An 11776-nucleotide genomic window follows, 5' to 3' on the forward strand; every position below is an offset into this window, starting at 1 on the left:
GACACTTTGCACAGTTACCGCAGGGAGAGAGTACTGCCAGGCGCGGGCAGGAGCTGCGGGAAACGACGTCCTTCCAACAAGTAAATCATCCCTGCGGGAAGAGGAGGGACCAGAGCTACGCCGGGACAGCCCATAAAGTGCAAGCTGGGATCCTGGAGAAGCTGCCATTCATCCAAATAGTGCAACTTCTCGGGCTGCGGGGGTTTGTAAAGCAGAAGGCGAGACCGGCATGAGGGAGGGGCGGAAGCATAGCAGAGAGAAACTGAACTTATTTAAATGCAGAGCCCCAAACCTGTATGGTCGCACCTGAGCAGGCCTCTGGCCCTGAGGAGGCAGCTTCTGCCCTCCCAGAGCTCCCCCGAGGCTCTAAGCAGTATCAACATCTGCATCTGTACCTTGGCCTGCGGGACCTCCAGGATGATGAGGGGCAGGGACAAGGCAGGAGCAAGTGCTGGGTTCCTGGGACACAGTCACCCACAGGCCTGTCCAGCCACTTTCTCAGCAGCAGAGATGTGCAAGGCCACAGCCAGGGGGACACCTGACATTTTATCCTTCTCCCATCCTTCACCCATACATCGAAGGCTTTTCAGAGTCAGCGCAGTGACAGAGAGGCAGGAAGAAGAGCATGAAAAGAGGGGGAAGGCCTGAGGGCTTGCATACATTTGTGCTCCACCTCTTTACCAGTCTTTTGTGTAGTTGGCTGTGGTAAGGCAGGACTCAGCTGAGCAGCACTGCAAAGTTCAGATTTGCTACTGCACATCATCTAAGTTGTACTAGAGCTGCTACATACCAGCCCTGATGGAACAGGACAACAGCCTCCCTCCAGCTGCCCAAGCTCACCCATGGCTATAATGCCACAACAGCATCATGGCTTTACAAGAAGTCACAAGAGAAGGCGAGTGTCCAAGCTTCAAACCTTTATTAAAGCAGACAGCAGGTAATCCAGAACCCCACAAGAGAAGCTGAATGTTCATGCTTCAAAAATACTTCCTTCAAGCAAACAGCAGGTAATCCAGAAACAGTTTAGCACCCCACAGCTGTCAGATGCCAGCACTAAGCAAGGCATCCCAACATCCCAGTAGTCATGGCTTTGCTGCCTAGCCACGAGACAAGCTTTGTCTTTTGTCTCTCTCTGCTGGCTGTAAAGCACAAGATTAAGTCTGACATCAAGATGCATGCAAACACCACAGTGAGGACTCCCAGACAGCAGCTCTTAGATGCCATCCAGAGAAATGTCACTAGGAAACACTAACACAGACAGGGGTGTAGGAAGTTAACAGACGTTAAGGAAGAACAGCAAGTTGCACAAGCCTGGGCATCAGGTTTCTAGAGACCAGTGAAAATCCCAGCCCTCGAAGCTGGTGAGCACTGAGCTCAGTAACTAGGCTGGGGGCCAGTCCCTACTCATTCTTTGTGGAGCTCCAGCTGAACAGTGTTCTTTCCCTCAAGGACCATTGCTGGGGCTCAGGCCACTCACTCAGGTTAGGTTTAAATGCCAGATCAAACTGCAGAATTTAGGTTAAAACAAAGCTGCAGGTTAGGTTTAAATGCCAGATCAAACTGCAAAGTACAGGCTGGCAACAGCCACTGGGAACAGGCAGCACAGTTTAGCAGGTGTCACACTTCAGCAGTGCTCAGCTTCAGGTCACACAGCAGAATAGCAGCATTACAAAGCTAACACTGCTTTTTCTCTCTCCTTGCAACACCCAAGGGGGCAAGACTGGAATTTCCAGCCAGGACTGGAGAGTGAGCAGCCCATGCACACACACCAGCACCCTCCCAGTGCCAAAGCAGGCCAGCCTCTCAAAGTGTTACATGTACCCATCCAGAGCAGTGACCAGAGTCCTCTGGACAGCTGTCAGCCCTACATTCACCTGTAATTCCTCAGGTCTTTGTAACTGATTTGAAGGAAGTTTACTACACCATAGAACACACAGTCTAACTAGCCTAGTTTCCACTAAACACTCAAGCACCACTCCCGTGACTGGAGGCAGGAAGCCAATTCAAGACAGCACAGCTATTTGAAACAGTTCAGCCTATGGAGAAGGAAGAGTCAAAGGATGTACATAACAGACTGAAGTTTGCATCACCACAGGAGAGTGAAAAAATAGGACTGCAGGAAATTAATCCATGTTAGATACTAACCATCAAGCTTCGCAGATGACATTGCGTGATAAGCATAGAACAATTATGGGAAACACTGTCCCCGATAATTACGTACACCCATAGTGCAACATATGGAGGTCACTGCCTCCGATATAACACTGTGGTAGGCAAAAACTACCTTGTTCTTTACACATTATGGGAGACACTGCCCCCGATAATGTCAGTTAGGTTTCATGATACATAAGGTACTGGAAGTTTGCAGGAAGCTGCCATTTAAAAATCGTGCCAATGCCTAATCTGAGGTACAGGGAGTTTGTGTGTGTTGCCGCAGGTGGAACTAGGGCTACACAGCAAGGCCCTCTGCTGGGACCAGGGCCAGGAAGGAAGCTGTGCTCCCTGTGAGAGCACCCAGCATCCAGAAAGGGGAGCAGGAAGAAGTCTGAAGGCCACAGAGGGGCACAGATCCTGCAAGGAAGACTAATTTCTAGTATTGGAATTACCACCCAGGTTTTCAGCATTTCAAGGATTACTTTGGAGCACAACCTGGAGACACTCTACCAGGTTTGCACCTTCAAGTTTCTTCCAGAGGGGTGTTTTTGCCACAGAAAGCTTAATTGCTAGTTTTCCAAAACTTTTTGAGGGGCTTGTTTTGATTACTTTAAATGCAAAGTTCCAGTATCATGTTTGATTGTAATAGCAGATGCTGCTTTATTCAAAAACGACAGTATAACTGTCATAATTATGGAAGGCACTGCTTCCGATAATTATCTTCTATAAAAAAACCACACCATTTATAGTGAACACTGTCACTGATAAATAAATAAAGAAATAAATATCTCAGTGCCAAACAACAGCCAACCTGCAAAATGACATCAGTCAAACAGGGTTTGGCCAGCAAGAGACTCAATTTCACACAAGGCCCCTGAGCAGCAAGGTCTGAAGTACGAGTCTAAAGCCGTTTCTCAATGCTGCAGGACTCGCTGAGGTGCCAGCCAAGGATATCAGGGGGACATTGGCTAATCTTTGGGTCATTTTCCCTGGGTATTGATACCTGCCTTGGCAGAAGCAAGCCTGCAAGATGTCACTGGGACCTGCTGTTGAGTAAAGGCAGGCCAGGCACTTCAGAGCTTGCTGATAATCCAGCACTTGCGGGCTATTACTACATTGTTTAATTTTTGAACTGCAGCTCCCTGCCAGAGAAGGGATCCTCATTACAAATCTTCAGAGGAATCCATTCCCTGTTTTGTCACTAGGTTTAGGTGGCCAACTATTAAAAGAACTGAATAGATGAGATACCTTCCCACTCAAGGTACCAGTTCAGGAAACACCTGAGCTCTTAGTTTTTAAGTACACTGGAGGCAGGAAATCCCATAAACAGCTGTACACAACAGGTTTGAACTGTGGTTAGCTGGGAGCCTGGTCAGAGGAGACTTCATTGTAATCTTAGTACTGCTTTAAAACTGCCTCCTGTGAATTTGTCAAGGTGAGATTTAAATTTTATGTTCAACTTTGGTCAAAAAGGTTTTGTTGCCAGAGTAACTACAGGAAAATAATGCCATGTTAGGGAGTGGGTTTCACTTAGGTTTCAGGGGGTTTTGGTTAGGTTTCAATATGTAAGGTACTGGAAAACTGCAAGAAGCTGCCATTTAAAAATCATGCCAATGCCTAATCTGAGGTACACAGAGTTTGTGTGTTGCTACAGGTGGAACTAGATCTACACAGCAAGGCCCTCTGCTGGGACTGGGGCCAGGAAGGAAGCTGTGCTCCCCATGAGAGCACACAGCTCTCCTGTACCTTAGACGGGTAATCCAGGTGTTTGCTGTGTCTAGATTTCGTTGTCTGTATTCCAGATATCGCCCACTAAAGCATTGGCAGCCCCTTTAATGGTCCAGGTTGCAAAGGCCAGCTGCTCTTTCAGCTCATTCACATCCACACTGCTCTCGTTGACTTTCAGCTGCTCCAGGTTCTCCAGCAGACTCTGCAGGGTGTGGCTGCCTTTGCCAAAGAAGATGTGGCGGAAGGGAGCATCTTTTGGTGAGAGGTATGGTGAGAGGAAGTCGTATTCCACCTGAGTAGAGGAGCAAATTCAGGGTTATACTCTCACGTCCCAAGTTTTAATTTCCTGAGCTGCCCCAACACAAGCTGCCAACCTCTGATCTCCGCTCAGCCCTTTCCCTCAGCAGCTCTGCAAGGGCCCAACCCTCTCTTTTGTGAGCAAGCTATCATGTTGCCACTAAGCAAGTGGGAAGAGACACCAGTCTACACAGTGCCCATGGCCCCTCAGGGAAAGGCTCATCCCAGCCAGCACTCTCTTCCTTTGTGAAAGAAGAAAAACCAGCTGAAGATACCCACCTTCATCACCCTGTCATTCAGGGCTCTGCGGACAATCCTGTTTTCACTGTCACTGTTCTCGATGTCTCTTCTCAGTGCAGCTGCAGCTCTCTGGAAGTCTCCACGAGCAAAATACAGCCACTCCAAGGTCAGCCCCAGTGCCTGCAAGGGAGGAGCTGTTAGCAAACCTGATTTTCTTCTTTTGCTGCTCTCTTACCAAAAGAAAGTGTTGTTTTGGTTTTTTTTTTTTTTTTTTGGTAGTTTAGCCAAGTAGCAGAACAAGTTCCTTCTGAGGTCACTCCCTACCCACAGTTTCTTGTGGATTTTTCACCAGAGGTGCAAATGAGATGAAAAGCTGCACTATGCTGTGAATGGTAACCAGAGAAGAAACTGTTTACATCCATTTCCTCAAGAGCTCACAACATCTAGATCAGCTAAATCTGTGTGCCACAGCTACTCTGACTACACTGCTCCATAAGGAACATCAATTCTGGTCACACTTCACTACCCTCTCATGTCTAAAGGGGAAAGGTGTCCATCCTGCTGTATCTACTGGAACAGGGTCTTATTAGCACATGACCCCATAATCATCAGGGATTTGGTGAACTCAGAGTCCTCCTAACCTTCACATTGGAATCAAAGATCAAAAGCTTCTCCTGGAATGATAGCAATTCTTCACTGTATCTATCAAAGTCCAGGAAGAGCTCATGGTCATGGGTCAGCCTGAGAGCAATTTGTCCAGCAACTTCTGCAGCAGTACGCATGAGAGGATACAACTTGTCAGTCTTCTCTTTCAGGTTAGCCAAAGTATCCTCAGTAGTGCCCAAAAAGGAATATTCATCACCTTTCTGCAAGAAAGAAGGTATTGGAGTTAGACAAGAATGCTTTTCCAGTCAGGCTTTTTTCATCCCCTACCAAAAGTTACTTGTTACTTCCACCACATCCCATCTCCCTGTGCTGTTAAGGAGCAAACACTCAAGTGTCAAAACTCCAAAGCACTGGGAAGGGAATGGAGTTCTTGTATCTCATCCCTGACAGCTTCCAGTGACCAGCAGGATGTTCTGCTTGTTATTTAGACCTGAAGACACACAGACATTTATGCCCTCAGAGTTCACTGCAGAAGTGCAGATGGGCAAATCTCACCACCCAGTCTGGTCTGTGCTTGCAGCACCCTCTAACCCTTCCTGTCAGGATAACTCGGGTGTTTTTGTGAAACAAGTCTGACACTAACAAACCCCAAGCACTCCTAATAGAGGGAGCTGCTATCCAACTAAGAATCCAAGCTGTGCACCTGCAGTAACAGGGCAGGCTGCTGGGCTGATATTACCCCCAAGCTGTAGTAGCAGACTGGAACAGTTTGAGGTAAGTACTTGCTCTGGGCAATGATGTTGCTTCCACAATGCCCTCTGCTTGCTGACCAGAAGGCTGGAGAACAGTCTTTCACTGATGCAACACACCTTGACATCTTTCTATTACTTTTAGCTTCTGATTCATTAACATCTGTGCCTCCAGAAAAGCAAGTGAACCCTCTCCCCAAAAACCTGCAAGTATTCAGTATTTTAGAACAGAGACTCTAGGCCAGCCTTGTCCCAGAAGCAGTCTTGACAGCAAGTATTGCCACAGCCACCAGGTCCAGAGGCTGCACCTCCTCCCTCTGAGAAGTTCTTGCAAGGACATTGAACTTGAACAGCACCTTTTGCTCTGCCATCCTGGAGAGCAGGTATTCTTACAACACTGCACAGAAACAGCACACCAGGCAAGCACGCTTTACTTACATCATAGAAACCAAAGGAAACCACTGGGATTCCCGAGTAGGCCAGAAAAGGGAACGCTGCATTATCCAGATCAAGAGGAACACTGCAGAAGATAAGCACTGAGTAGTTACCAGCTCGTTTGGAGAAAAGCTACAAGCTCCACATTTGAAGCTCTGAGCCAACAGAACTCTAGACTGAAGGAGTCACAATCAACTCCCTCGTCCTATTTGTCCATTCCCTGCCACTGGACTTTGTACAAGACTGTTCCTGTCCTGCAGGAAGGTGTCTGGGCTGCCTCAGCCAGCTTGGGACAGCACAGTTAGTGCTGTACTGTTCACACTTGCCTGACCCCATGTCAAAGGTAGAGTCCACCCCAGACAGCAGTATTACACTCCAGCAGAATCCATACAGTTTGCTCCTTCATGAAGGAGATCTGCTTTCCCAAAGAGATGGATGACAATACTTACACTCTCTTTATCCAGTCAGAGCCAACGCTGCTGTACAGGTTTCCTGAATCCTTTGTGGGGTCCTTTACCTGCACAGAGATGACAGTCACTGCACTTGTTCTGACCTCTGCTTGGCCAGGTCCATCCTGGAGCTTACATTGCTGTGCAGAAGAGTCAGGTGTGCTCCCCTGACCTTTCCCCACACTGGCACATCTGCCACTGAACTGTGGCATTTGCTGATTTTAGATTCTTCATGTGTGAACCGCAATTCCCAGAGCCCAGCTGATTTCAGACAGAGCCCCTTCAGAATATCCCAGGTTTTTCTCCTAAATGGGTCTTTCTCCTTAGAAGGTGTCAAGTGGGCAAAGTGACCCAGCACATCTCTGTCTGCTTTCAGTTCCTCCTTAAAACCACAGTCACCTTGATCAGACCAAGCCCTTCAACTCACCCTTTTCATAACTGTCTCCAGCAATGAGTACAGCAACGGGCTAGCAGAAATCTTTATGTTTCTGGAGCCTGCAAAAATTGAAGGGTATTTAACATACTAGCACAACTGACTACTACTGCTAGAGCTGCCCACCCCTGATCTACAGCTACAGTTGCCAAAGGACCTTCAACAGACACAGGACAGTCTACAGGGACTTAACAGAGCTGACTCCTCATGGCTTAGGCTGTATCAGCCTCCCAGCTTCAATGATAGCAGGAGAATAGAGTCATGCCAGTCTTCAGCCAAACACCCACCCACCACCTCTGGCACAGCCCCCATTCCTAGAGGTTAAGGGATGTCTGTTCAAGCTATTCTAGTCCCACCCAATTTCTAAAAAACTCAAAAGAGTAGCAGGTTACCCAGGACTGCAGTATCCAAGTTGATGTAAGTGAAGGCTTTGGCATGCAGCGTGGTGGAGTAGCCCTAGAACAAAACAAGTGTTTTATAAATGAGCAGTTCAACACCAGAATGTTTAACCCACAGGAACAACTGCACAGCCATCCTGCAGAGCTATTAAATAACCAGTACCTCCAGCCACTCGGTAGCACCCACAGCTCCGTACTCTCCTGCACTCCAGCTAGCAAAGATAATGCTGCGCCGTGGTTTGTAGTCATCTGCAAAGAGAGAGAGACTGACATGTCTGCACTTCCCCCATGGAGATGCAGATTAGCACTGCAGGCCTGGGATGATGAATTGCCCGCTCCTCAGACAGCGCTGCTGCAGAGAAATGTGCACATTGCATGGACACAGTACCCTGCCCCCACATGCTGCAGAACAATGCTGTCTGCATTTCCACTCTGTTTTGTTTAGCTACCTAAGCCCAAAATTAACCCTGGAGACAAGTGTGCTCATGCTAATTGCCACCATGCAGTCCCCACTGCTCCAGCTGGTCACACATTTCAGAGTTTTCCCATCTGGGGCCTGTCTGTCCAACAGACAGCTCAAGTTTAATGTATTCATCCTGTGTTATCCAAGGACACTCCTGTATATGAGCCACACCAGATACATGCAGACAGTACCTTGGAAGTGAATGCTCATTGCAGAAGAGCCGTATTGGACATGTAACAGCTTCTCAGGAAGCTTTGTCAGATTCCCTACACTTTCTAAAGGACTGCTTTGCAACTGGGCTCTCCAGTGTTAACATACACAGAGGTAGACCTGCATCACCTCCCACCCTGCTGCTTTTGTTCACAAATATTTACCATTTTTCACCATGTCTGAGATGACACGGGCAAGTTCCAGCAAGATGGCAGTGCCAACACCAGCCTTGGCTGCTCCTGGCCCCCAGGAGTCTCTCTGGGCTCCAAGCACAACATACCGATCTGTAAAGGAGACAAGATCAAGCCCTGAGCTGCAAGCTTCAGATTGCAAATACCATTTACGAGAAGAGCAGCTTTCAGCTTCTGTAGTAGGAAGAGAGTCTGCAGTCTGATTCCTGACTCTGGCACACTGAGTGCTTTCATTTAGCCTTTCCCTGACAGCATGGTTCAGATTTCTCTTTGATTGATCCTCAGGGAAGGGGGGGGAAAGGGGGAAGCCTTGGTTCTGCTGAGAAAGAACTGTCCCATTCCAGTGATCACTGAAGAGGAAGGGTCCCTCTCAAGACTTGGCCACAATGCAGCTGCTGTTACCTGGTTCTTCAAATCCTTTGATAACACCAAAGATGTTCAGGATCTTCCTATCCACCATAACGTTGTTCACAGTCAGTTTCACTGTCATGTTTCTGTTTACTGTCACCTTACATCCCATGATACCAGACCAGTCCTCAAGGCATTTATCTCCATCCATTTTTCTGGGAGAAAAAAGAAGATACTTTGAACTCATTATCCAGCTCTGACCTCATTTAATTATTGTGTGAAAGATGCACACCTGCAACTGCAGGTGCAACATTTTTCAGGGCCTGCCTAGGAGACAATCTGCAGTTCTGTACCACTAATTATGCAGGGAGGGGTAGAATGCAGAGGCAAAGGGGAATCCAACACTAGATTAATTTCAATTTTTAAGAGATGAGACATAGACACAAGTGACTCTTCTCCAGCCAGCTGCAGAACATGCTCCTTGTCACACACAGCAGAGAGCAGCAGAGAGCTCTCAGTCTCACAGCACCTCACACCATCCTCACTCCTGCAAGAGGCCACAGCACCTCTGCCTGCAAGGCAGCAGAAACACTTACCCAAACAGTTTGGTTGCTGCTTCTCTAGAGATAGTTTGAACAGGAATGTGAGGTAGTCCAGAAGATTCCACTGGTGGGAACTGGGTGTGGTTGAAAGAAGGGAAGCCTGGAGTGAAAGGATCTCCAGTTCCAAGGTGGGCCTGTGAAAAGCAAGAGGAATCCTCAAGGTTCACCAGAGTTCAACAATTTTCATTTACACAAGGCCTGCAAGACTGCCCCAGGCTGCAGCCCACAGCCAGGGAGGTTCTTGATAACAGGGGAACCAGTTACATACTCACATGTCCAAAGGGGACATATGAATCTGCCTTCTTGTTATTTGAGAACATGAGGGCACCAACTGCTCCTTCCTTAATGGCATTTGCAACCTGCAGCAAAGAGAAACATTACCTCCACATCTGCAGTGCAAGCAAGGGAAGTCCAGGCAAGAACATGGAGTAATGGTGTGAAGGGTTGTGCTTCTCAGTGCCCAACTCCACAACAGATTTTAACAGCTACCTGACAGATACACAAGGCAGCTGAATCCTAGCAGCTCAGCTCTACTCCAGGCAAACTGTGTCTAACATAGTCTTGAACAGTAAGGACATACCACAGTGTCTCAGTCTGTGATTCTTTCAGCTCATATTTGGTCCTTGGAGCATTTAAAATTTAGTATCATGTAATTTTGATTAAGCTCCATCTGTTTTCCACAGATGAGGTTAATCTCAAGACAACGAGTGAATGAAAGCTTATCTTCATATGGAAAATGGTGCCAGAATGAGCTATCCAGGTCCCTGTTTAACACACCTACAACCCAGCTCTGATATGCCACTGGTACAAACACTCTTGTAAGGCTAGACACCAGTTTAGAAAGTGGAAATGGGATTGGAGAACCAGTGACCACATTTTATGGAAGCACTTTCTGACATTGCCTGTGTCAGATGCCTGCAGACAGGCAGAGTCCAAGTGCAAAGGGTCCTGTGCCCCAGCCCCCCAGGAGTACCCATCTGAGGGGCAGCTGTGGGTCAGACATGGGACAGGTTTGCATACAGAAACACCTGGATTTGGTTCTGTTCTCTGCAGAGGGAACAATACAGCACATGGTCCAAGGGAACAGTTAGCAAGGAGCCAAGCTTTCAAAGTATCTGTCTACAACAGCAAGAGGTGTCCTGGAGGCAAGGCTGTTGTGCTTCTAGCAGCCTTATGGACATCTAGTGATATCAGACAGCTCTTCTCCCAGGCTGCCTCCCAGCCCCACCATTCCAGAGGCCTGGTTGTTCCAGCAAACAGCCCGAGGCCAAGAAGAATGGCACCACCAACAGTAACAAGCTCTGCTCAGCCTCAGTGTCCAGACCTGCACATGGAGCCTTAGTGCAAACAAGCAAGACCAGGCCTGCAGAACAATCCTACATACTTGAGTTCTATAGACCTGAAGATAGACACACCTCTGTGCCTCAAAGAGTAGGAAGCATAGCTTCCTGTTGCCAAGTCTAGCCAGGCTTTGGGGCAGACACTGCTTACCTTCTCAGCAAGGGTTATTTTCCCAGCTCTGAAGATGAGTATAGTTCCATTCATTGGAACACCCATATTTCGTATCTGCTGAAAATCCTCTTTCTGTCCGTAGTTCACATAGATGGGTTTGCCCTGCAATAGAAACACTGGTTATGAATGCAGCAATCCTAAGTCAATAAGACACCTGAAAAAACCTACAGAGTCATTGTAACAGTGACTCCTGTTAGCAGGAGGGAGCTAAAGCTCAGCAATGTAAACTGATCCAATGCAAGATGCCTGTTGAAGCAGCACTCTGCCAAGGTTCCTGTCTGGATTCCAGCAGGGAAGTTTAAAGTTACTCCTGCATCTTGCTGCAGTAAGAATGCTGTGTGGGCCCATTCCTCTCCCCACTCTGACCACCCTGCCCAGCTCTCTTAACTGGGAAGGGCTTTATACACTCTGAATCTTAAAGGGACTTATTTTTTAGGTGTAAAGACATTTCTGGGATCCTCCTGGAGTCACTTACAGTAACTGTGCCGTTCTTGCTGTATGCCACGTATGCATCAGGACTCTCCAACTCTTCTTGACCATTTTCTATAATGAACACTTGGTTCTTGCTACTGTTAAATGTAGAGAGACTGTGTTATACTCTTTCATACAAGAATTTAATTAGCTCAGTATTCTGACCCAGTATTGTGACTGTATTCAGTCTGTGCTCTAACAATTCTGATCAAGTCAATGGAGCCTGAAACATGCAAACTCATCCCAGTACTTCCACGCAAAAACCTCTGAAGTTGGTCAGAGACATTAATGAAGGCTGATTTCTAAGACAAATAGCAGAAAGAATCTCTGCTTCCAAGTCTCTGAGTCACCTCCTAAGAGAAGCTAAGCAAACTCATTTCCCCTGACACAAAAGGACAAGTAAGACATGAGGGTGTGAGCTGTGACACAACATAATGCCTGTTAATATCCTCCTGAGCTACTGGAGGAGCCACTGCCAGGTGTGCAGCTG

At 47.5% G+C, this 11776-nt stretch overlaps 1 protein-coding gene across 1 annotated transcript; it reads right to left on the reverse strand.

Moving 5' to 3' along the window:
• Positions 1-902: 902 nt before the first annotated feature.
• TFRC (transferrin receptor) lies at positions 903-11410 on the reverse strand. Its single transcript, XM_062498843.1, has 14 exons — positions 11291-11410; positions 10795-10917; positions 9576-9662; positions 9298-9437; positions 8756-8916; positions 8327-8446; positions 7653-7738; positions 7484-7547; positions 7086-7153; positions 6659-6726; positions 6213-6294; positions 5061-5285; positions 4459-4599; positions 903-4174 (listed from the first exon to the last, which is right to left on the reverse strand). Exons 2-14 carry the CDS (start codon positions 10858-10860, stop codon positions 3932-3934), a joined length of 1551 nt encoding a protein of 516 aa, XP_062354827.1. The 5' UTR covers positions 10861-10917; positions 11291-11410; the 3' UTR covers positions 903-3931.
• Positions 11411-11776: the final 366 nt, after the last annotated feature.

The sequence above is a fragment of the Cinclus cinclus genome, chromosome 10 (genome assembly GCF_963662255.1).
Source record: "Cinclus cinclus chromosome 10, bCinCin1.1, whole genome shotgun sequence".
Classification (NCBI taxonomy): domain Eukaryota; kingdom Metazoa; phylum Chordata; class Aves; order Passeriformes; family Cinclidae; genus Cinclus; species Cinclus cinclus.